This window comes from Tachypleus tridentatus, chromosome 12 (genome assembly GCF_004210375.1).
Source record: "Tachypleus tridentatus isolate NWPU-2018 chromosome 12, ASM421037v1, whole genome shotgun sequence".
In the NCBI taxonomy this organism is placed as follows: domain Eukaryota; kingdom Metazoa; phylum Arthropoda; class Merostomata; order Xiphosura; family Limulidae; genus Tachypleus; species Tachypleus tridentatus.
In genome coordinates this window covers 84,425,207-84,452,076 of record NC_134836.1, presented here as the reverse complement: position 1 = coordinate 84,452,076, position 26,870 = coordinate 84,425,207, and the positions used below count along the sequence as shown (strand labels likewise).

The 26,870-nt window shown below is 35.4% G+C and overlaps 1 protein-coding gene across 8 annotated transcripts in view; it reads left to right on the top strand.

The window, feature by feature from the left end:
* Nucleotides 1-26,870, top strand: part of LOC143233856 (late secretory pathway protein AVL9 homolog) — a 75,583-nt gene that overhangs the window by 22,835 nt on the left and 25,878 nt on the right. For all 8 annotated transcript variants that reach the window (XR_013018362.1, XM_076470643.1, XM_076470645.1 and 5 more), the window contains 3 exons: nt 7,647-8,536; nt 23,659-23,793; nt 25,535-25,673. Coding sequence is in view for 7 of the 8 variants with exons in the window: in XM_076470643.1 (XP_076326758.1) it covers nt 7,647-8,536; nt 23,659-23,793; nt 25,535-25,673 (1,164 nt within the window). In the remaining variant the exon portion in view is untranslated. The remainder of the gene's footprint in view (nt 1-7,646; nt 8,537-23,658; nt 23,794-25,534; nt 25,674-26,870) is intronic.

The window sequence follows — 26,870 nt, the reverse complement described above, 5'->3', positions numbered from 1 at the left end:
AGTATTAGTGGAAAGAAACCCATGCTAAACTCTTTGAGAAATGGTATAAGGATTAGGTGTTAAAATTTCCACAATTTTGGACTACTTCAAGCAAATTGGAAAAATGGAAAAGCTTGACAAGTGGGTTTACACTAACTTACTGAAAATCAGAAAAATTGCTGTTTTGAAATGCACTCTATGCTGATTTTGTGCAACAGAAATGACCCAGAAATACTAACAGAAATACTTTGCAAAGCCAAAGTTGCACCAACAGAAGATTATAGTCACTATATGGTGGTCTGTGGTTAGCATTATCCATTGCAGCTTGTTCAGCCAGGGCCAGCATACAACTGCAGAGGTTTACTGTCAAGAATCAGAAGAAATTCATAGAAAGTTGCATGAAAAAAAATGACAGCATTAGTCAATCAAAAAGGACTGATCTTGCTTCATGACAATTCTCAGCCACACTTTGCTCAGATGATGCTGCAGAAGCTCAATGAAATGGGCTACAAAACATTATCTCATCCTCCTTACTCCCCAGACCTGTCATTCACCAACTCAATTTTTTAAGCACTTACAACTTTTTAAAGGACAAATGATTCAATCATAGAGCAACAGCAGAGAATGGCTTTAGAGAATTTTTGAGTTCTTGGACTTCAGAATTTTATAATAGTGGCATAAATAATCTTGTTTCTCATTGGCAAAAGTGTGTAGGCTCACGAGGTTTCTATTTTGCTTAATAAAGTTGCTTTTAATTTTTTTTATTACATTTAACATTTCAAATCCACCATTATATTTAAAATGACATGAGATAATTAAGTATTTAAACAGAACTTCATGTACTATAAAACAATACACTATGTAACGCAAATTTTGTTTCTGGATATTATGTGTTATTTCTTAATTGGCCATTATCCCCTTCAAACTTTGCTTTTGTGACCTGGATAATGAAATTTTCTATGTAAAAACGGGCAAATTTGCACATTTTCATTTACATATGGTGTGAATAAAACAAGATATGAATCAAGATTTACATGTATTTACACTCAAGTTATACAAAAGTGAAGAAAAATGTTTAGGAGTGAGTAATTTTTCAAGATTTGCAACTGTAAAGTCACTTTTGCGTATCAGCCCCCAAATATTGTCTTTCATCATGTTTTCATAAAGTGCTGAATGGTGTGCCCCTGTGTGTGTGTGTGTGTATTACTATGGAAAGTTCTAGAAAATTCTACAATATTTTTGAAAATTACTGTAAATTTGAGAAAATTTTCTATCAACTACTCAGCACTGAATCTACCTGGAATATTCTGAAAAATGGATAAATTTGGAAATTTCATACCCAGGTCACAAAAGCAAAGTTCAAAGAGAAAAATAGGTATTTTCCATTCACTGTAGGTCAAGCAATTGGGAAATAACTCTTTCTGCCCAGGAACAAGAAAAAGTAAAAATTGTTACATAGTGATATCTAACAAAACCAAGAGGTTTTTGTTTTTTTTTCTTTCTCCTCCACACTCCCTCGGTGTGGATTCCTGTACGTGGTGAGGGGACCTCCCAGGGAAGGTTTTGTTTTTTCAGTTTACCTCCTCTGGGATATAAACATCCATTTTAGTGTGTGGCAACCCATGAAGTGGAGGAGAGGATCCTGGTGGTTGAGGGGTCCAACCCTAACACACCACTTTGGCCTTGAATTCCTGTAGATGGGCAGCTTTGGGGTGGCCCTCCTTGTGCAATCGGCTAGTCCACTTTGGCTAGGGTCAACCAAGTACCAGTGTTGGAAGTTCTCAACAGGTGTTGTGGACCTTGTATCTGATGCTGTTGTTTGGGTATAGTGCTCACGAAACCCTGACATTGCTGCAGTGTCCTTGTTTGATACTGTAGTGTATTCTGTCATAGGGATCCATGGTGGGTGGGGTCGGTGGGCACCAAAATTTCCCTTTCTTTATTATGGATACTCCAATTAAAAATCGTAATAAAATAGTGAAAAAACAGCCGAAAGGTAAACGACCACATCTTGAAGATTCTGAGCAGCAATCCTCACCATCCCTACCACCTGTTGTACCTCATTTTCTTATATTGCACCTGCTTTCAGACAAACCTTTAGGGCAAATGTCTCCCTTTTTTATTTAGCAGGGACCAGAGGGACTTACTGGCCCTCCAAAATCAGTAAAAAAGCTTCAATCTGGTGACATATTGGTGGAGACATCAACACAGTGAACTCTTTTTGCATTCAAAGGCTATTGGGGATATACCTATTAATGTTATGCCTCATGCCACTTTGAATTCATCACAAGGAGTTACTGATGAGAGGGATTTGAAGATTCTCACTGGTTTCTCCACCCAAGGTGTTTCTGCAGTGAGGCGTATCTCCATTCGCAAAGATGGAATTATGGTGCCAACCAATGTCCTCATTCTGACATTTACATCACCACATCCACCCGCCACCATCAAGGCAGGTTATTTTAATTGCAGAGTATGGCCGTACATTCCAAACCCTATCCAATGTTTCCAGTGTAAATGGTTCAATCACTTGAAGACGTCACGTTGTGGTTCCTTGATGTTTGCTCGTAGCAGTGGCAAGGACTATGATGCCTATGAGTATGAATAGGACTCTTATTGCATCAATTGCAATGGCTCTCACCTGTCCTACTTTTGTTCTTGCTCTAAATGGTTGGAAGACAAAGACATGCAACGTTTGAAAATGATTCATAACATTACCAATCCTGAGGCTCAAAAATTGCTGTCCACAACCTCATCTCCGATGTATGCTGCTGCACTTTGTTCCACAACTATAGTGGGACATATCTCTCTGTGCCTCCTAAAGAATCATTCTCCAAAGGAATGAAAATTATTTTGATTTCCATAGTTAAAGAAGATGATGAATCATCTTGAACACCTATCTGTCTCTCATATATATTCCACCAAACACCAAGATCCACATCCTTTGGTTCCAGATACAGGCATTTCTTCGGATCCATCTTTCTCTCTCGCCCCAAGATGCAATACAATCATTCGTTCACATCCTCAGTCTCTGAAATCCCCTTCAAACAGCAAAGACCTGCCCAAAAGACCCAGGGCAGGATCCATGGAGGTCAATAGACCTACCTCGAATAAGGAAAGTAAGGAGAAAAAATGTGATCGTAAAGAGAAGAGTTCTCTGTCCAATTCACCTACACATAAATAAAAATGGCCACCCTGATGCAATGGAACTATTGAGGTTTACGTTCTAATCTAGATGACATCAAAACACTGATTGCTTCCTACCATCCTGTTTGTCTCTCCTTACAGGAAACATTTCTGAAACCTGCCAATGCAGTCACCTTTTATCAGTTTTATTTATATAGAAATGACAAGCTGTATGATGGATAAGTGCATGGAGAGGTGACACTGTTGCTTGATCAGCATGTGCCCACCATGTCTTTGCCACTCAACACACCCGTGGAGGCTGTAGCCATCCACATTTCTTTGGGTCACATCATCACCCTTTGTTCTTTCTATCTGTTACCTGGAGAGACATATGATGCTCTTATTGAACAGTTGCTGTCTCCCTTTTTCATCCTGGGGGACTTCTGGGGAAGTGCTGGTATTGATAGGAGGGGTCTCTCTGTAGAGCATATGCTCTCTGATCACAACCTTTCTGTTTTTCAATACTGCTTCTTTTACTTATTTTCATGCACCTTGTCAGTCCTTTACTACTATTGATCTCTCAATTTGCTCCCCTTCATTATTTTTCAATTTTTCATGGAGGGATAACAATAATCCATCAGGCAGTGATAATTTTTCTATAATCTTGAGAAAGACTGGCCATGGTCGATGCCACCTGACCTGCATGCCCTGGTGGAAGATGGATCAGGCAAACTGGCCCTCTTTCACTGCTCTCACAGAATTTGATCCTGCTATCAATAGACAACTGTGTGGTAGCAGTTACTGACTGTATTATACAAGCAGCTGCTCAATGTATTCATAAAACCTCGACATGTTTTCCACTATATCCTCGTCCATGGTGGAATCCTGCCCGCCACATGACATGGAAGGTTCAAAAACGGACCTGGGATACTTTCCATAGATATCCCACACTTTCGAACTGCATCGCTTTCTAGCGAGCCCTTGCACCTGCTCAATGGGTAAGACGTCAAAGCCAGAAGGAATCTGGGATTAAGTTTGCAACCACCATATCCGCTACCACCAGTTCCAAAGTCTTTTGGGACAAGATTCAAAAGGTCAATGGGCAATATCACTCTGTCCCCCTCTCAATCTTGCTCTCTGATGGCCAGGAAGTAACTGATACCCAGAGCATTGCTCATACTCTAGGTGAAAGCTTTCGCCATATATCTAGCCTCTTCTTCCACCTCAGCCATCAAGATTCGGGCAGAGAAATCACCTCTTTCCTTTTGAGCTGATTGTCTCTATGTCTATAATCGTCCCTTTACACCGGTGGAACTCGAACTGGCCTTTCATCGGTCTGGCAGTACATCGGTTGGACCGGATGATATACACTATGAAATGCTGCATCATCTATCTCTTTCTTCTCTTGCTATTCTTCTGGTTGTTTTTAACCAGATCTGGCAGGAGAATGTTTACTTGATGCCTGGTGCCAGGCTGTTGTCCTACCTATCTCCAAGACTGGGAAGGATCCCAAGATTTCTTCAAACTACCATCCAATTGCTTTGAGCTGGCTCTGTAAGACTTTAGAGAGGATGGTTCCTTGAATCAAACAACCTCCTCTTGCCCACCTAGTGTGGGTTCTGACGATAGTGCACTACCATGGACCACCTGATTCGACTTGAAACGTCAATCAGAGAAACCTTTCTCAAAATATGACATCTTGTATCAATATTCTTTGATATTGAGAAGGCTTGTGATACAACATGGAGGTATGGCATTTTGTGAGACCTCCATATATATGGGCTACATGGCCATTTGCCCATTTTTATTAAAAAGTTTTTAATGAACAGGAGATTCTGAGTTTGTGTGGGTTTGACACTTTCCCATTCTTTTCTACAGGAACTTGAAGTCCCACAGGGCTGTGTTCTGAGTGTTACACTGTTCAATATAAAAATTAATGCCATCACTGAACAACTCCCTCTCGCTATTGCAAACGTGCTCTATGTCAATGACTTTTACAACTCATTTGACTCATTGAACATGAGGTATATTGAGTGGCAGCTACAGAATGCCCTCAATTGTTTACTGAGGTGGATCACAGCAAACGGCTTTACCTTCTCTCACTCTAAAACAATTTGCATGCACTTTTACCGCCAATGGGGTATTCATCCTGATCCTGAATTCCGTATTGGTGAAGTTGTGCTGCCTGTGGTCTCCGAGACTAAGTTCTTGGGGCTTACTTTTAACTGTAAGCTAACCTTTATACCACATATCAAGCAGCTACGGGTCAAATGTACAAGAGCACTAAACATCCTCTGTGTCCTCCATATCATCACTTGGTGAGTGGATTGACGTTCTATGCTCTTATTCGATCGAAACTCTTCTATGGATCACTGGTCTATGGCTCTGCCAGACCATTGGCCTTAAAGATGCTAGACCCTATTCATCATCAAGGACTTCGGCTCTGCACTGGGGCCTTCCGCACTTCCCCAGTTCAGAGCTTATGCATAGTCTCATGAAGCTTCTTTGCACCTCTGACATTTGCAAATGTCTTTACTATATCCTTTGAAACTTCGTTCCTTATCAAAGCATCCCACCTGGGGTTGTGTTTTCCTTCCTCAATGGGCCATGCTTTTTCAGACCAGATGGTCTGCCATTGCTCCTTTTGGCTTTTGTGTCTAGGAGCAGTTAAATGAATTTGGTCTAACTTTGGATAACAATGCTGTATCCACTGGTCAGCCCATCCCACCATGGCTCCTTACAGTCCCCAATTGCAACCTATCTTTAAGTCATCTGAGAAAGGTAGACACTCCTGATTGGAAATGCTGTCTGCTATTTGCTGAACATCTTTCGAACCATCCTTCCATTCCTATTTATACAGGTGGTTTGAAATCAGGTGAGTGTGTGGGCTTTGCCATGGTTTGTTATGGTTTGGTGGTTGTGTGCAGAACCCCCTCTATAGCTTCTGTGTTCACTGCTGAACTTTATGCCATTTCTCTTGCCCTGGATCACATGGAGGCTAAGCAGTACTCAAACTGCACAGTTTATACTGACTCGCTTAGTTCTCTACTGGCCCTTGTATCACTTCATGTTGGTTCACACCCTGTTCTTACTGCTATTGAAAACCGACTGGTTTACTTCTCTTTAACATCTACTCCTATCCAGTTTTTCTGGATACCAGGCCACACTGGTATTTGCGAGAATGAGCTCGCTGACACTGCAGCTATGTCTTGCACTATCACTGCTGTGCCTGTCCAATACATGGACTATGGTCCTGTATTCAAGGCTTGGCTACATGTTAACTGGCAGTGAACTTAGAGTGAGCAATGCAAAAACAACCTTTTCCAAATAAAACCCTATATTTGACTTTGGCCATCTTGTTCCTGTAACAATTGGAAAGAGAAAGTTGTTCTAACTAGACTATGCATTGGTCACAGTTTTTTAACTCATCGTTTTCTTTTATCTGGAACTGATGCTCCAATGTGTAGTTTGTGTAACACTCAGATCACAATAAGATACATTTTACTTTCATTTTAAGCATGTTCTGTCCCCCCAAGGTTTGTCCATAATGTTAGACAGTGTTATTGGTGATAGTGACACTGTCCACCATGGTAGTGTTTTTTGTTTTTTACAGGTCATTAATCTTTTTAATGCCATTTAAGTTTTATAATTTATACTTTTTAATGTGGCCCCCTTTTGAAAATCAGTTTTTCTAATTCAATTTGAAATTAGAAACTGACTATAACAGTAAGTAACTCGAAACTAGGAATGGAAAGGCAAACTTCAGATTACTGACGGTGGTTTTTGTACTTACTTGTTAGTCTTCCTGGTGAGTTATGATTATTACTGTCATGCTACAGAAAGTCCTTTACAACCTGAATCACTGTAGTTTTTCTCTTGATGTTGTAGACTAGATGTAAACATTGGTTTTATGCTATTTATTTATTTATTTTTTAACTTTGTTTTGATTTACCTTAATTTCCTTTTATGAATTTTACTGAATTTACTTTTACCTTTTTACCTGATGTTTGGCACAGATAGCCCAGCTGCCTTGTGCCATAAAACACTAAACCAACCAACCAACCAACCTCCTCTACACTGTTTCTTTAATAAAGGGCCAGTTATAACTTAAAAATATAGCATATATTCAATTTAAGAAATATTTAGAAAAATACCAGTAGATTGTTATTGTAATTTTGAATATTAAAGAAAATAATAATTGTTTTATTTCTAGACTATAAAACTGTAAATCATTTATAATATTCAATAAAGAAGTTATTATTAGGTGGATACATCTTAAGTATTATCTAAAAATAAAATCAATGAGATGAGTTCAGAGTAGCAAATATTTTTATCAAGTGTACTCTCTCACTGAACTTTTATATGTACAACTTCAAAAATGCTCTGAGTTATTTCATATATGCTTTTTATAATAAAACTGTAATACAATTATGTATAATTTTTCTAGATCTAGATTTACAATGATATAGATTGCTTTTTCAAAATAATTTGCAATCTCTTTTCTGTTATTTTATATAGCCTTTATTTTTACTGTTTTTATTGAGGGATGATTGAAAAAGGGTTGGAGGAATCAGCCAGTGTAAGTTTGAGGAGACTGTCATCAGACCTACAAGCTATTCAGGAAGGAGATTATTTGGAAGTTCACTTTGAAGAAAGTGAAACTGAGCCAGTGTCAGTTCATGATTTAGGTTTTTGTAAAAACATAGCTGAAGAAGTAGAAAACCAAAAGAATGTCGTAAAAGCTAAATCTGTACAAACAGAACCATCTAGCTTGCATCTTGTGTCACCAGATTATAGTAATAATACAAAGTCATCTTCCAAAAAGGAAATTTTGGAAACTTGTGAAAACCAAAGATCATCTGAAGTTCAAAACTTACCATCACATCCCGTTAAGTTGAAAAATGTAGGAGTAAAAAGGGAACCCAAATTCGAAGAGTGTAATATTAAAGCTATTCCAAAAGATTTAGACAGCATAGATAAAACTTATAGCACAAAAAATGAAGAAGTGGAAGACTATAGTATTGTTCAATCACAAGTGCAGCAAACTCTGGGAGTTCACAAATGTAATGTTACTGTAATTAAAGAAGAAAATGGGAACCTTTTGAAAGAAATAGAAGCAGCATTGGCATCTCTGTCAGTAACTCATTCCACAAAGATTAAATTATCTTCTCATGAATCAGGACATGAAGGCTATGAAGTTTCATCTTCATTATGTGATTTTGAAAGTAGTATTAAGGACAAAACTGGTGGAAATGAAAAAAACATCATTTCCAGTTCTTTGTCTAACATTCAAAATATTCCAAAGGAGGATTATATATCTGCAAATGAGAATTGTCTGCTTGATGAACAATTGAAGAAAAATATGTACAAGTCAACATCAGTTTTAAGCTTGGAACTAGATACCTGTGGGCTTCCATTGGAGATATTCAAAAAGGTAGGTTTAATACAAGTGTCTCTGCAGACATTATAAAGTTTTAATTTGTTTAGAAGTGTGGTTACTAAAACTATTAAAATATGTTTAACAATAGTAAAATGAACATTATTATTTGTATTACCTTGGGAAATGGATTTATTAAAAGAAAGTTGTCATTACCTAATATTAGTTGCACTTGCATGTACCTTACAGATTGTTTATTAATAATTTATGGTTTTTATTTACACAAAATGTAGTCTTGAGGAAAACTGAAAATTTATTTGTTAGTACTGTGTGATAAGAGAAATACTTGGAAATGTAGTTGAAGGTTTTTAACCATCTTTTTTTCCTTGCATAGTTTTCTATTTACTTATACCTTAATTTAGTGAAAAATGATGTTAATCTCAGTATGAAAATAATGTTTGACTGAGCATAGTGTATGTTTTGAAACCAAATATACCACATGGTTTTAACACAGGCTGATATTGTTGTGATGGCTGTAATGAAAGTAGCTGATTCCATTTTGTTATAAAATAAATTCAAGACTTTAACAAATATTAACAATAAACACAAATTACCTTGTTAGATAAGTATGTCAAAATTGTTCCATAAGCATATACAGAACTTTGTAAAAATGATTGGAAATGCTAATCTCAGTTAGCTTATTATTTTTGTAACATTAATCAGTTAGTGCACTAGGCACTACTTGATGTAATCACTGTTCATAGGTAAATGGTGGATTAAATCACCCTGCTCTATGCTTGAGAGAAAAAACATCTTTTTAAACTGAAGGAATTTGAGGATAAGATTTTCATTTCTACAAATTAAGAGAATTTGTTTATGCAACAAATATTTGTGTAATTTTAAATAAACTCTCTGTAATTTCTTAAGTATGCTTACTCTACCTACATAAAATAAGTACAAGGAAAAATTTATTTATAAACAAAACACTATGTAGGGCTCACTACTGAACTTGGAAAGAGGAAACAAACAAGATGGGGATGGATGTGGACATACCACTTTATCCAGCTAATGATCACATAGAGGACTAAGTCATTACTACTTCATATGGAAAATAAAATCCTAACATGCTGGATCCCCAATGACACAGCAGTATGTTTATGGACTTGCATTCCTAGAGTTTTGATACCCATTGTTGGCACAGCACAGATAGCCCATTGTTCAGCTTTGTATTTACCTTCAAACAAACAAACAAACTCTATATACTGGTTTCTCCACTTTGTTTATTGAAAGCTTGATGTTTGAATATAATCTCAGCTTTCAGCATTATACCTTTCCTTTAGTTAACTTTAGAATACTACTTTTATGACTATTTTACTGTAGAGTAACATTTTACAAGTGGAAGCTCTGGTTCTACTAGTTTTGCCAGTAAGAAAACCAGTAATGTAGGGATTTTATTCTCCATATAAAGTACAAACAGCTTTCTAAAATGGCAAATGTGGGTTTATTAGGTTAGTGTATTCTAAAGCTTTATAAATTCTGCATACATAATAATAAAATAGGTAGTCAAAATTCATGAAGACTGTTTTGCTATGTGCAATTATGATAAAATTATATCTATTGCTATAACTAACTAGGCACTAAGCCTGTTGAAGAAAGATGATGATGAATGAAAATAAGAAATTTAACTTTTGGCTATTCACTAGTTTTTGACTTTGAGACACCATGGATAGCTGAAAGCAGCATATTCACTCAAGATAGAGTATTGTGCCAGTAGCTCTTTATGTCTAGCTTCTGATGACATGAATATGTTTGTTTGTTTTATATATATGTTCACTTCATACAAAGTATAGGGGTTGGCTCCCTAAAGACACTGATTGCATAGTGTATAATTCATTGAGTATCCTTCTTGTTGCAGTCATCTAATGTGCATCTGTTATTAGCTGGTAATTTTTTTAAAGAAATATCTAATTTAGCTAAGAGAGGTAGCTTAAAAGGGTAATGACATTGTTTACACTAGAATAATATTTCCAAAACAACATGCTTATCTCATCTCACACTACACTTATTACTTGACTGACACTGTTTTTCCATTGACCATCTAATTAGAGGTCTGATTTTTTTCTCCACTTGCTTTAGTCCCTTATACCTCACTAAACTGCCCTTGGGGATATTTACCTCATGATACTTTCTATATCAGTATACCCTCTTTCCTGGTACTGTACATAAACACTTCTTTCAGATAATTTTATTGTTTTCCCTAACTTAAGCTTTCAGGAAATGGTTTCTGTGTATTGCAACTAGTAGAGACACTTGGAGTGATTTTTGAATCACCCAGTTGATTTTTAATTAAAAAAATGTTTGTTATGACATGGCATTATATGACATGAACTCCTAGGTTACTCTTTCATTAATGGAGGCTAATCAGTATACCTCTATCCCACCTTTGATATCTAGTATCACTGAGCAGTTGAGGGAGGAGATCATTCTCAGTTGAATCTGCCTCTGATCTGATTCATCATTGGCTGGAGACCTGTATATTCAGACTGTAGGTGTTTCTTTGGGTGGGGCTTTTAGGCTGTTTTTGCTACTGATCATAGACATTGTGGAGAGAAGTTAGATTTACTCTTTTTTAGCATCTTTCTATACTAGGCTGGCTTTTCATGAGGGCACTTTGTATCAGCCACTTTTGGCTCCTATTCTTTAGTTAGTCAGTTTGGGTGTGTGATATTTTGGATTTTTTCCCCAGTTACCTTTTGAGGTTAAGCTTTTCTTGATGGCAGAAAGATCTGAGGCCAAATGCTTAGTTCTTTCTCCATTACCTGATATTGCTGTTTATGCAGAAAAGTTTACTGCTCAGTTACATGAAACATGAAGGGGTTGGTATGCCTTGCCTGCTATATTTATCAGAACATCACAATTTGGCTTAACCACCACTCGGGGAATGCATAATTAGACTCGTAAGACTAAAACTGCTTTTGCAAATGCAGGGTTCCAGAATGGAGGCTAGGATTCATCTGATTCTCAGTGTGGTTTGTAGATATTTATTATTTTTTCAAATTTTGTGAAAGCCTCTCAGTGATTACCAAAAACCTGATAACAAGTCGAGACATTTGTTTGCATCTATTTTGTTATAATTGTTAGCTTTTGCTCTTTATTTAGTTTTTTGGCTGTTATGTTGTTGGAGATTGTTTGGGTAGAGATTCCATTGTTAAAGGGCATTCGTTCACCTGCTGTCACCTCCTTGAGTTACGTGATACCCAATTTCTTTGACCCTTGATTTTTGCAAGTGTTCCAGAGTCATTGTAGTCAAGGGTTATGTCATCCCATTTGCATTCATCATTGTAATCATTGGTCTCTTGACTGTCTTTGGCTCCTACAGATAGTCATGGCTCAACCCCCATTTAAGTATCCTGACCTTCAACATCAAACCTTCAGTCCATTGATACCCTGAATAGATTCCCTCTATATCAAAGAGGCTCCTCTGCTCAGTTAGAATGGCAGCAGTGACTACCCTATGTCTGTGGGGGCTGACTACATCATTACAGGGGATACAGGTTTTTAAATTGTGGTTGGTCATTTGGTTCATATTCCCACCACCATTATTCCTTCAACCTGTAGTGTTTCTGCTTCTAATAGATATTTGGATTTTGGACCTTTGTTCCAGGACTGTCAGAAAGTTATTGGTCAAGGAAGCAGTAGAGAGAGTTGACCAAGTTCTTCCTGGATTGTATTCTCATCTGTTTGTTGTGCCCAGAAAAGATGAAAGATTGGCATGTGATCATCTATCTTTCTCTTCTTAAACATTTCTTACGTCCTTCACATTCAAACTAAAGTCACTGCTTTCCCTGCATGGAATTTTTCAGCAAGATTGTTGATGAAGAAGTTTGATACTGCTTACAGTTATCTTGACAGTTCCACAGTAGAGTCATTTTGCAGCTATTTATATTTTTTGTATAAGGGCCAGGCACTGCAGTTTAAAGCTGTACCCTTCAGAATAGTATTGGCACCATATGTACTCTGCAAAATAGTATGAGCTTTTCCTTAACACCTTAATTTTCTAGGCCTGTGAACACACCACTACATTAAGGACTGGTTACTTCTGGTACCATCTCGTCAGTTGTCAGAATGTCATACCAAGATTCTCCTTTCAGAAGCTACCAAGTCAGGCTTTATTATCAGAGAAATCTATTCTCATTTCAACTCAATATATCATCTGTCTGTGTGTCTTTTTCAACACCTGTCTAAGTCAGTCTTAGCTGACTCCCATCCAGCTCCTTGCTATTGAATAGGCAGTGAAACTTGTATATTTCCTTCTTACACTGCATGGATGATTCTTTCTCTTCTGAATCATCACACAAATCTCTCGTACCTTTGGGACAAGCCCATGTGATAATTGCATGACCAGTGATCCACTGGATCACTCAGTTACCTTATTTAGGATCAATATCTTGCACATTGAGTGGTGATTAGATTGGAACAGTACTATAATAGGTGCTTCTCTACTGCCACATTGTCTCAAGGTACATTTTTTCACATATGCCTCACTTCAGGGATGAAGTGTGTGTATATCAATGGTTAGGAATTTCAAGTCCTAATGAAGGATAATGAAACTTCCTTTTACATTAATATTTTAGAGCTTCTTGCTGTTAAAAGGCAATGTCTCAAGATTTGGATTTGAGGGGAAAAATTGTCATAATTCACTTCAAAAGTTCAATCATTTTACATTTCCCATCAAGGGGACAGTAAATCATCAGATCTTTGTTTTTAAACATTGTATCTTCTTTATTAGGCTCACTCTTATCATGTCAGCCTGCTAACTTGCCATTTTCAAGGGATGATGAATTTAGTAGTAGGTAATTTGTTTCGACTCAATTATATTCTCTCAACTGAAGGTTTTCTGGTGGATATATCCTTGGTTTGGGACATCAATGATCAATACTCCTGCTACTCCTTAAAAATACAACTCTGGGCATTTTGATCTACGGTACCTCACTCTTGGGCATTGGGAATAGATGCATTCAGTCAGGACTGAATGGAATTAAACCTCCTATGCCTTTCTACCAATTTGTTTGTAACCCAGAGTTCTGGCTATTGTTTAGTTAATCCCTTGTTGGATTGGCTGCCTCAAGCATGGTTTCTACTTCAGTATCTTCAGGAAGACCCAACTATACCTCTTTCTCTTTGGCCTTCTTTTTGAGAAAACCATGATCCAATGTCAGATACACAGATATCCCATAGCTCAAGCTTCATACATGCAATCCTTCTCACAGCATCAGGCTTTAACTTCTAAGGTTGCCATATATTTGTCTCTGCATAGATTCACAATGGACATTCATCAAAGGAAATGGCACATATATCAGCAATGGTGTCTCATGAGGAAGTTGAACTCACTTTATCCAGATGCACTAAAAATATCTTGTTTTTTGACAAGGGTTTAGTATCATCTACAATACCTTATATAAAGCAGCTTCATCAACTACATTTAGATACTCTTAAAGATGGAAATTAATTTAGTCTGTAGTGCTATCCAGTCTTCTCAAGTCATTTTAGTCCTTTGTGCCAAAATGCCTTTTCAATTATCTAAGTGGAAAATTATAATGATATTACATACTATGTAATAATAATGCTTACTAATTCCTTTGACTGCTATTTGTCACCTCTAGGACTACTTAGATTCCTTTCACCTGATATGACCATTTATGGCTCGTAAATGTTTAGTGGCTTGCACTAACTCCTTTAGAAGCAATAGATAATGACTGTTTATTAATTAGGAACCTTCAATTTCTCATGATTTATTCCATATTACTTTGAAAAAATAGATTAAAAATTGATCCATATTGTTTATTCTGGGCTATCTTTTGTGAGTCACATCTCATAAGATTCATCACATTTTTATGTCCTTATCTGCCTGATTGAATTGACTTCTGAAGGACATCGAGTGGGTTGGTATGTGGACCTTCCCTAATACTTTTAACTCTCATTATTTGCAGGATATGACACTTTTTCCCTCTAAGGGTTTCCACTACTCCTTGTGGCTCTCTTCATCACATCAACTAAATTAATTGATCTTTTTCTCTCTCTACTTTGCAGGGTACTTTACCTCTTTTTCACTGGATTCCATTCTGTGGCAAGTGTTTCCCAGGCAGGTGTACTTTATCAAACCAGGTTTTTACTAGCAACCACTGTTATACTATAATTGCTACTGGTTGCAGCAGACTCTGTAAAAATGAGATGTTCCATAAGATTACCTAGGAACTCACCAGATGGTATTACAATAATATGCCAGACTATTATAAGTAAAGAATGAGGGAATCTTGCCCATCCCTGCCAGTCATTCGATTGACTAAATCATGGTCAGTTTGCACATTGCCCTTCAGATTCTCTAAGTGAAACTAGGGAGTCCATACCACACCCATTTTCTAGTGGTGGACAGAGGCTTTTCCTCCAGAGTGTTAGAGTAAATTTCCTCCACTCTTGGTGGGGCTCTTTTTCCTAGGTCCCTAGAAGTTTTTTTATTTTTCTCACAGATGTTGGGAGGAGAGGGATAAGCTTATGTGGGAGATTACTCATAATACCATTTCAGATTTGATGCCCAGTTTGGTTGAGCATAGCCCTTCTCTTTAATCAATATTGGTTAAGTATATTGCTTATGGAAGAGGGTTTATTGTCTCCTTTTAATTCCAAATGTAGAATGGTCCCATCCTGGCTCCTTCATTGAGAACAGTTGTTTTATGTCCTCCCCATAATTCTGGGGACTTCACAGGCCTTTTCCACCTTATCAGTGTTGGCTTGTAGTGTGAGGGGAAGTATATATGTTTTGGAAGTTAACATTTTCTTACATTGAAAATATATTTCCATTAATATTTACCTCATTTTCTTACTCTCACCTTTTCCCTCTCACTAAGAGCTGTTGTTAGAGACTGGGATTGAGTCACTCTCAAAAAAGTGATAATATTACATGAATGAGCTGTTTATATACAGTACCAGGATAGAGAGTGCATTGGTGTTCATGGATGATGTCTTGAGAGAAATATTGCCAATGCCAATTGAGTGGAGTATAAAGTAACTGGAGAAAGTGAGAAAAAAAATCAAGCCAATGCTTAGATGGTTAAAGGTGAAAACAATAGTAGTTGAGTAATAGCTTTCATATAAGAAGTAAATATTATTGGAAATACATTTTTAATTTATGAACATGTTAACTGTTTTTAAACTTTTGTATATAATAATATTAAAATAAGTGATCAAAGATGCTGAAGACTGTTTTGCTCTAGGAAGTGCTAGAACTAGGTAGGTGCTAGACCTGTTGAAGAAGGATAATAATGATCAATATAAGAAATGTGTTTTTTGGCTGTGTAGTAGTTTTCAACTTAACTCTCTGGATAGCTGAAAAACAGTATATACACTTGAGATAGAGCAACTATGGATGGGTATCTCTTACACAGTTAGCTTCTGATGACCTGTAGAGAAGAAAATCCAGATAACTTTTGTAATTGCTTTAATACAAGCATTTGTGCCATTCCTTTATATAGTGCCAACACACTCTCCAATATCAGTAAAGGTTTTGCATACAAGAAACCTTCAAGCCAACAAAAATTTGAAAATAATTAATGTAACTTGAAATGTTTTATCAGTTAATGTGTAACAGTGTATGAGGATGAATGGGTAGATAAAGGGCAAGCTGTCTAGTAAATATGGCTTGTCAAAATGGTTTAGGAAGTTTCAAATCCTATTATTTTATACATGTATCTATTGAGAAAAAATACAGATTATAAAAATACCTAACCAAGATGAAATACAAAATTAAAAAAAAAACATAAACCCACAAGTTTACACACCATAAAAACATATAATAAAAGTAGAATTCTACATTAATCAAACACCTACTGAAAAAAAACCTATATAAGTGAAAGAAAAACATGGTTAAAATATTACATAGTAACCTTACAAATTAAAATTTATAAATCTTTTTAAGTAGTGTGATTCTCATTATATGCATCTTTCAATAAAATTTCTCAGAATAAAACAGTGCAATCAAGTTCAGTAATATTACCTCTGGAATACTAAGTCATTTTTTCTTTGAGTTTGTACTCCTGTTGTCAAAAAATAACATGTGACTTAGAAATTCTGTGTTCTTTACATGTAACAGATTATGCATCATCCATAATTTTCTACTCACATTTCACATAACTTAGTGTACTAGTATAAGAAGGATGTATACATGTTGTTAGTTCTTTGTATTCAGAAATATAAATTGTATGCTGGTGGATGCCATAATTGTGTGGATGTTTGAATTATGTAACGTGTACCATGATTTTTATGGTTTTAAACAAATGTTTTGGCCTTCTTTGTCTTCAAAACAGGATTTTTTGCTGCTAGTTCTATTCTTTACAGAGCTTATCTCCTTATCTAATGTATTGTCTACTGTAATTTTCTAACCAACTTCTTTTTTGTCTAAGAGTACTAGTGCCATGTTAGATGATTAAGTGTTTAAATTCTTATTTCTGTCAACTTTTCCTGATATTCAAATTGCTCCTGATGCTTGTAACTAGCAAATTATTAATATGATTAATATTTCACTTCTCTTATTTATTCCAAATTTTTTGGTTAGCTTGGATAATAAAAGGGTCTTCCACATGGTTGTATACTTTGATGCATTGTCAACCTTCCTTGTGTGATATAATATCTCTTGTTTTGAAATTTCCTTCTTCTGCACAGTAGCAGTTAAATATTCTTGTTCTCTTGATTTGTTTAGTTAGGATCACGTACCTACTTTGCACTCTTAATTAACTAATATTGTTTGTATTAGTGTGTGTGGTTCATATGTTCCATTGAAATTTAAGCCTGTTAAGCTGTTGTGCAAGGGGTTTGAAATTAACTGTTTTTCCGTGATTGTTTTCTCTTCTTGGTAGGTACTTCGTTCAAACCGGAGTTAATTGAGGTTATAGCATTAAAATTTTGTTCCAGTCATTGTCACTTTTCAAAATAACTTGTGAGAAATGTTTGTTCTCCAAACTTACCTTCATTTTCTGCTTCTAAGTCAGTGAATGCTATATCCACTCGTGTCTTTCTACTTTTGAGTGGCAAAGCATTGAAGTAAGCAAGATAGTGTTTTTCTTATCCACTCATTGACCTTTTACTTGTTTGTTTTAAATGTTTTGCAAGATTTGTCTCTTTTTGGGGATCATTCCTATGATTTTACTTTTTTTTTCTTCTCCTTCTATATTATATTACTAAATACTTCAGGAGATTAAGATATTCAGTAGATAGTTCCTATCCCAGTAGTTATCTGAATAGTTGTCATTTCAGGGTGATAATAATGAGAAAGATGGAAATTTCTTTGTCATTTTTTTTGGATGACGAATGTGGATATCAAAGACAATTACTTACATGTCCTAATTCACACACCTTTTTAAAAGCTTGATAAATTTCATCATTAGGGAATGACTTATCAGTACAAAATCCACACTTTTTCCTGGCTTCTGTGTTTTTTGTTTTTACAAGTGTAGTCAAAACTGTTGCTGTTCTTCTACACATTCTGAATACCTATTTTAATCATTATTTCAATGATTGACATGTTCAGTTTTCACTTCACAATATTTAAACACTTGTATTAGTTTCCTTTTTTGATGAAGTTATTTACAAGTTCTAATTTTAGCTTATTTTTACTCAGTATGTGGTGCATATGGGGTTTGTGATAAACTTTTTTCAGGGAACTCTTCACCAGTCTCTTTTGGCTTTACAATTCATAAAGTTTTGAGCATGGCTAATTCTCTCTTATTCTTAATATGCAGAAGACATCCTCTTTATTTTGGAGAAGATAGCTTCTGTGTGAGGCAATTCTCTTTTATGGTATTTTTGTGTGAAACACCTGTAAAATCTGCTTCTCGGTGACATCTGTCTTTGAATCTGTTGTCTCAGTTAATTTTCCTTTTCTTCTGCTTGTTTTGGTTTCCTTTACATTTGGCTCAATTTGGAGTTTACCACAATTATTTCCTTATTTACTTCCACCTCATCCAGATCTTCACCTTTTTAGAGATGCCTCTCTTAAGGGCTTGAGTGATATATTAATGAAATGTCATTTCTCGAATCTTTGATATTTTTTTTTGGAAACATTTTCTGGTTTAATTATGTTGGGTCTTTGGGCAGTTCAAGATTGTGTCTAGAACGTTTACCATTGACACAAAATCATTGAGTTTTATCTTCACTTAGACAATTCTTTTGTCACAGTATCTGTTACTTAGGAGGAAACCTAATCTTCTGTCATTTGTTTTGCTGCATTCTCTCTGCTTTTTTGGCTACACTTACATCATATTTATCTTTGAGCTTTTAATATGTGGGGTATGATTTACATTGATAGTGATTTTTTTTCAACAGGATGGAATCTTCATTATCTCAATAGTTGTGCCTTTAGCTAGGTGATCATGATTGATGCATTCACAATGCTACTTAATCACCTTCATTTTTTACAGTCTCCAGAGAAGCAATGGATGCATTGAACCAGTTATAGGAAGGCATTTCTTTCCTTATTTCTACCTTCCACTTCATCTCCTTCCAATTGTATTGACCCAGATCAGCTTGTTGAATTGAGAAGTTTACTTTATTGATTAGCATAGGCCTACTCAACAATGGATTCCATTCCTCTGCTATTTGTTTCAAGAGTATCTTATTCCATTATGCTTTTGCAAATATCTTTTTTGTCAACCTAAAATGTTCATCTTATGCAATTATGCTTATTGTCTACAGCTTCATACCTGTGTATTATCCAGTTCTGTATTAGAGATGCCCAATTTTTGCTGTTGCATAGCTTCAATGTTGTTACCTTCTTGATGCTACCAGCTGCTTTTCTTGTCTTTCTACAACTTTTCAAGAGATTGTTTCATTTGTCATGCATTGTTTCCTTGATCGTGACTGGTCTGTTTTTTCCTGTGGCTACAGTATTCATGTCTATTTTGTTTCCACTATTTTAGGATCTCTTTGGAAATTTTCACTTATGTCAATTATGAGAATCTAGACAGTGTATTTAATGGTATTTAAGTCTGGTCATAAGATGTCTTCTCATTCATTGAACTTTAGGTTTTTGATAACTTCACCATCTTTTGCTAAATGGACATTTTTTCTGTTGCTTCCTTCAGAGAGATGATAAAAAATATTTCTCATTGGTGCTTCTTCCACCTTTTTTTTAATATAGAAAAGCTTTATATTTAAATCCTGATACTACAAACTTTAGCTGCAAAATGGGGTAGCTGTTATCTTCTTTCCAAGTATGTTACCTATCCTGACTGACGTGATTCTGATAAAGAACATTTTCTGTGTCCTCTCAGGGATGGATGTTGCCATTGGGCTTGAACAGGAATTTTCATAGGGGATAAGCATTCAGTTGCTTATACTTTAATTGAATCCAGCTCTGCAGGTCTTGTTCTATTTACATTGACAATTAAGACTTTGCATTTGATTTAGCTCATCTGTCGAGGTGTATCTAAACACCTTAATCTTGAATTTCAGGTTAAATCTCACTATATTCTCCATTTAATAATGTTTTGACTTTCACGTATTGGTACATTTTTAAGATTGTCTTATAGGCTGATATGAATGATACTAAATATTTTTCTTCAAGTTTATGTTTCTCAGATTACTGTCTCTTCAGCTTTGAGAATCTGTAGTCGTGTTCTGCCTTGTAGATCAGTTACAGTGTCTAGACCCTCTACTTTCTCTTCTATGTCTGTTCCAGTATATCAAATTCCTGAGGTTCATTGTTAGTTATTAGAGCACCATCTTCAGAACTGTGTCTGGTCTCTGTGACTTTGTTATGGTTTTGGGACATGTTGCGCTAGGCCTCTCAGCCTTTTCCTCATTTGGAGAAACATTGCTACAGACCCTTAGGATCTGAAGATGGTTTTGGAGGGTCTGTTTCTTCTTTATCTCTGCATCCCACTGCTTTCCTCAGGTGGCCCAGCATGGCCAGGTGGTTAAGGTACTTGACTTGTAATCTGAGGGTTGCGAGTTCAAATTCCAACTTAGAATCTTAGAATCTCTTCCTGTTAAGCTAAGAAAACCAGTTTAAGAAATACTGTTAAAGGACTGATGAATTTGTCAAAATTTTACAAAAGTTAGTTAAGCTATGTTTATTTTTTAATAACATGTAAGGCCCAGTAGCCAGGTGGTTAGGGCAATCAACTTGCAGTCTGAGTCGAATCTCTGTCACACCAAACATGTTCGCCCTTTCAGCTGTGTGGGTGTTATAATGTGACTGTCAATCCTACTATTTATAGGTGAAAGAGTAGCTCAAGAGTTGGCCATTGAGTTGGTGGTGATGACTAGCTACTTTCCTTCTAGTCTTACACTGCTAAATTAGGGATGGCTAGCACAGATAGCTCTTGTATAGTTTTGTGCAAAATTCAACAAACCAAACCTCCTCATGTACCTGTTGCTGGTCAGTATCTTTCAGAGTCAATTTGGGACTTGCTTTGTAAGAATGTCATTGAACAGGAAGGTCTCTCTTATATTGTTTCCACATGTTTGTTGCCCCCCAAAAAGATGGGACTGGTGCCCTGACATTAGTCTGTCATCTTTTAGCCACTTCTTGGTCCTCACACATTCCACCATAGAGTCCTATCTCAACCTTCATTGCATTTGTGGATGATGAAGTTTAATGTGTTGCATGTATAACTTCACATTCTTGCTACTTTTCATCCTGACATTATCTTTAATTTACCCAATGTACGTGTTTTTTCAATTCTGGGCATTTCTGTTTAGACTGGTCTTGGGTTCCTATGTTTCTTATCAGGCATTTGCTTGCCTTGTACATTCTCAGGGCCTTTTTTTTCCACCATTCACAAACTTCACGGTTCTAGCAAAATCCCTCAAAGTCTGGATTGGTCCACTGTCTTTCTGTATCCACGTTCTCTTCAGGTTCTTCTCACGAACTGGCTACTTCTAGCTTTCTCGCAGGCTAAGTCTACCTTTCATACTTAGCTTCAACTCAGAGAAGTAGCTAGGCTTGGTTGGTAAAAATGGAGAAGTCTTTCCTTACCCCCAGATAATACCTAGCTCATCTTGAAATGTTCAATTTTCTACTCTCTTGGGCCCAACCTTCTCCCCTTTGGTTTAGGGCTATGAAGCATCTACATTCTTCTTCTACATAAAGGTTCTCTCTCTTCTTGTGATATGTGCTTCTCTGGAATCACTCTCAATCATGCCCACCTTTAGTGGGTTTTGTTAGATTAGTGAAGCATTGTTCAGGATCACTTGGACGCCCCTCTCTTCCTTCCATACAAATTAACTTTTCCTTCTGGTTGGATTGAGACAATGCCATTATTGGTGTTCCTCATCTACAGTATCCCTCTTTTTGGTTGCTTATCTGGAAGGTTTTGGGACAATGGACTTTCCCAGTTTTCTCTCCCTACCAGTCTGTTGGAGCTCCTTATAGTACATCATGCTTTGGTTTATTTTCTTCTGGATCTTTAAATTTGATTGGTGATGGTACTTTCTAACAATTCAACAATGGTCTTACACGTCACCATACAAGGGGCAGTCAGTTGAAGGGCCTCTAATTTTTGGGCATTGAATCTCCTGTACTGGGCTTACAGCCATCAAATTCTTTTGTTGACTTAAAATACTAGGTCCCTTTATTTTGTCACAGATCATTTGTCATGGTCCAATAGGGTTCTCTTTATGAAATGATCACTAGACCTATGGGTGTTTTGGGAACTTTATGCCCAATGATTGCAGTGTATGAAATTTGGATGCCTTTGCAACCCATCTAAATTTTTCAACTCATAATGGTTTGATCTTCTAGAAATTCCACATCCATTGGCTGGAGCAGTGAATGATTCCCACTTCTGATTACTTATTCTTTGTAATCCTTCTCAGAAAAATGACCTTTCTCCCATTATCCTTATGGATTGGATTGGATTCACCTAAATTATCATTTCCTAACTCTGATTCTCATTTTTTCATTTATCTTACAATCAAATTTATTTTATCATATCTATGGTTGCTTATACCTGTTATCTATTGAAGGAATCAATGAATAGTATAAAGACCACTCCCCGTACCTTTATTGCTCATTATCCCCACCATTTAGCCACTTATTATTCTTCAAAGTTTCATCATCTTCCTGTCTCCATTTGCACTTCAAAATTTCTCTTTATACAGATAAGTGCTTCTTTTTCTTTGCATATGCTTTTGTTACTTAGATGAGTGTTGCCTGATGAGGTATAATTATTTTTAACTCTGCACTGTAAGACTTCCCTCTAACTATGTTCAATCCCACTCAGGGCAATGGTATTCTGCCAGTATAGATGATAATGATATTAATCCTACTACCAACCTGATGTACAATTTTAAATGCCATCAGATGTTGGATGAGGCATTCAGTCAATATGCAATTTTCCATTCTGACTTAGGACACTCCTTCTTACCATCTTTAGGATGTTGGTTCTTAGCTGTCATGCTGGTTGGAGCTGCATAAATCACATAAGTCCTTACATATGTGGCTAGGTACCATTCTCTTACCATGGAATGGATGATACATTCCATGTGCTATCTGGTAATTAAGTGGAATAACATCTCTATTATGCTTTCCACCTTCCTACTATACCCTGCTTTTTCATTTCTCAGCAAATATAGTGCTACTTGTGCTGGATTTGGACACACGATGATGTGGATCCTTGGTGTGGAAGCTCACCTTCCCTATCAATTTAATTTGTCATTGTTTTTCCAAAATATGTCTACCTTATGTTTGTTGGTAAACATATTTGCAGATTTCATAGCTAATAACTTAAATAGATATAATATGTTCATTTAATGAAAGGAAGAAAAGGTGAAGTAGGAATTGTACAAAAGTAGCAAATTTTTATGACCACTGTTTTGCATATATGGCAGGGTGATTGATTTATTTGTATGGGCATGTAGAATTTCAAGTTTATAGAATAGCTTAAAGAATAGGTATGGTAGTGTTATGTAACCATATCAAAGCAAGAGTTTTGGCAACCCATTGGTCTTATTATATAACATAGCACAGTAATAACTTTGTTTTAATTTCTTGTTTTATTGCTAAATCATAATTTTGAAACTATTAGGTGTTTGTGTTAGTAATATGTGCTGTACAGCACTAACTGAATATTTACCTACAATTTTGTATTTCACTGGATTGTAACACTGAATTGATTCTTATTCAGGGAGCTCTGTGTCATCCATATCTTTCCTTGCCATTTCTGGACCTCCTCACCAATGTCAATGTCAGAAACTTTGTTGTTGGAGCAAACAATGTTTTATTTAGACAGAAGAAATATCTCTTTGATGTATTAGTAGAGGTAAGTAACTGTTATTTCAAAGAGACAAATTATGATGAAAATTTTTAAACAGCTTAAAATATTCATCACGGACAAATGTTAAAAAGGAAAATTTATAAGTTTTCTGTACGTGTATTTTGTAAACATACACTAAGTATATGAAAAAGGATGAAATGACTCAATTTTACATTCAATTTATGTTCAATTTAAAGCATTATTTAAATAACTTCAGAAATTATTTATGCTTAGTTGTTATACTGTAAGTAATGAATTTTAGTAGTGTTGATCAGTGAAACTCTGAGTAGAATCTCTGCAGAATCAATAGTTTGTGATGACAAGAAACCCACTTGAAATAAAATGTATCTCAAGACAACTGTTATAGGTGTTAAAATTTTATTAAAATAAAGTAGAGAACAATGTTTCGATTTTTTTAGTTCATTTTCAGGTTGACATTAACCTGAAGATGACCTAAGGAGGTCAAAACATTGTTCTCTACTTTATTTTAATAAAAGTTTAATATCCATACCAGCTGTTTCAAGATACAGAATCAGTAGTCATTGTCTTTCCATTATCTATTTTCTGTAATGTTTCAAATGATGTTTGACAAGTTGTGTGTAGATGGAAAAGAAACAACTAGTATGTAAAGATGTTGTTTAGGGAGAGATTAATTATGTTTTAAGTGTTTATGTATATTTATTGATTTGCTATGTGTAAAGCTTGTTTATGGATTCACAAGAACTAGCTTTATACTGTAGGATAATAATTGTCATTTTCAGAGGCAAACAAAAGTGATAAGAAAACAGTGCTAACTTACATTTAGATGCCTTATTCAATATTTTGACTGTAGCACTATCCTTTGCATCCACCATATATTAACATAATTTCTAAAATGATATGCAATGGAATGTCAGTCATAATGAGATTTCTCTTCCATCTTACTGCCTCGTGACTCTCATTTTCACATGCTAAGAATGAGACTAGGCTACAATAACCATTTGCATGCCATTTAGTTAAATAAGTATAATTTTATATTATAAACAATTTTCTGTAGTTTCATTTGATAGCTTTGCTTTTGCCTGGGCACACCTCATGTCAATTTCTTTGCAGCTTAGGACTGTGCCAAGTTTCTCTTATTCAAATCTTTTGTGTCACATACGTCAGCATTTAATCTGGAATGGTCTGATCTTTGTAAATGTTCAAAAATAAAGTAATGTAATTGTATAGGAGAAACCAAAAGACTGTCAATGTAATGAAAATATTGACAAGAGTGTCACACTAACAATAAGAGTGATATACAGTTGTTTAGAATTTTTTTTAGTGGCTTGCTTATTAGTTTTTTGTTTTTTTTTACATTAATAAAGTTTCTTTTAGTAGTTCTGGCGGTAGTTAAAGTACACCTAGATAATGCTAATTCAATTCAACAAAGATGGATAGTAACTAACAGTTACCAAAGTGCCATAAGAGCACAGTGTGCCCAAAAGAATTTGATGTTGGATTTCATATAACTGCTAAGAACTCATATCCTTATATCACTATCACCCAGTTTCTTGAAATTGACAATTGTAGCCCAGTATTTCTTTTTCAATTAGCCTCTGTGGATCATGAAGAAAGAAAATGTGTTACACTAATTTAGTGCCATTTATAAAGTTATTTCAGAATATAATTGAATTACATGTACATTGTTCATGTAAAACCTGTGAATGTAAGTATGTTAAACTGGTAAGTTTTAATTTGTTTGACTTATAAATAAACTATTTTTCAGATTGAAGATTCAAGAATTGATATTTTTGATGCAGAACTCCAGAAACAACTCCATCTAACTACAGAAGATTTACGATTTGCTGATTACTTGGTCAAACATGTTAGTGATGAAAGCAGGGATATTTTTTTGGATGGAACAGGTGGGCTTGAAGAACAATATAGTAGTTTAAATGTTTATATTTTATCTACAAATTCAAATTTGCACAAATGTTTTTCTTGTATGTTTGGATATACTTGATTGTAAGGCACATTATCAAAGAGTGATTCAGGTAATAGATTAATAAATAAATAATGTTATAAAGGTTAATACAGCTTGAATGTTGTTATAGATTCTTCAAAAAGTTTTGTATTTGAATTTTTACAAAGCATGATATAATATTTGTTCCAGATACAATTATAAAAACATCTGTAAAATTTTGCTTTTTAATTATTATAACTTTTCCATGCTAAATAATTTATCTACTCATAATGTAAACTAATGGTGTTGGACTTGGGCTGTCATCTTGATGTCTTTATTTAAAACTGTAAACTACAAATCAACAGATATAAAGTACACTTTAACTGTCTGTGTCATGTTGGTCAGTTAAACCAACCTGTTATCTGTGATGCTATACATAGTATTTTTACTGTGGTTCTCAATTAACTAAATGTAGCTTTACAAAATTTGATAAGCTTTTAGTAACCATTACAAGTCTGTTGTACACAAAAAATTAGCCTTTTTGAATAAAGTATCCCTACTAATGATTTGTTTGTGAATCCCTGAAGTCTTCACTGAGTCAGGTTTGATTGTACGATGATTTTCATGTTAAGAATAAAATGTATCAATGATAAGGCTTCTGGACCTGATAATATTTATCCAAGGGTTTTGAAGGAGATTAAGGATTGGCTTTGTGAGCAACTTGCTACTACTTTTTTGTCAGTTTTTGAATAGTGGGTGGGTACTGGAGGATTGGAGGTTGGTTAATGTTTCTCCTTTTTTCAATGGATGAGATAATTGTTCCAGTAATTAGTTACTCATCATTATTCTTATATCATTGTGGGTAGAAGTGTTGGGTACCCTGAAAAATGATGATTTATAAAGTCATAGTTTAGAAATTTAAGGTTTTACTAAAATAAAATAGTGTAAATCTTTCGACATTCTTTGAAGAGATTACTGCTTACATAGATAAGCAATGGTGTAGATTTCAATATAGTACTTTTCTCCACTCACAAGATTAGCCATTCCCGTTTGTTGATACTCTCTGTATGCAAACTTTTTAATTACTCATGCCACAAACCTTTTACATCCCCTATTTGAATCAAATGATTCCAACTTGTTACTAATGTAAAGCATCATG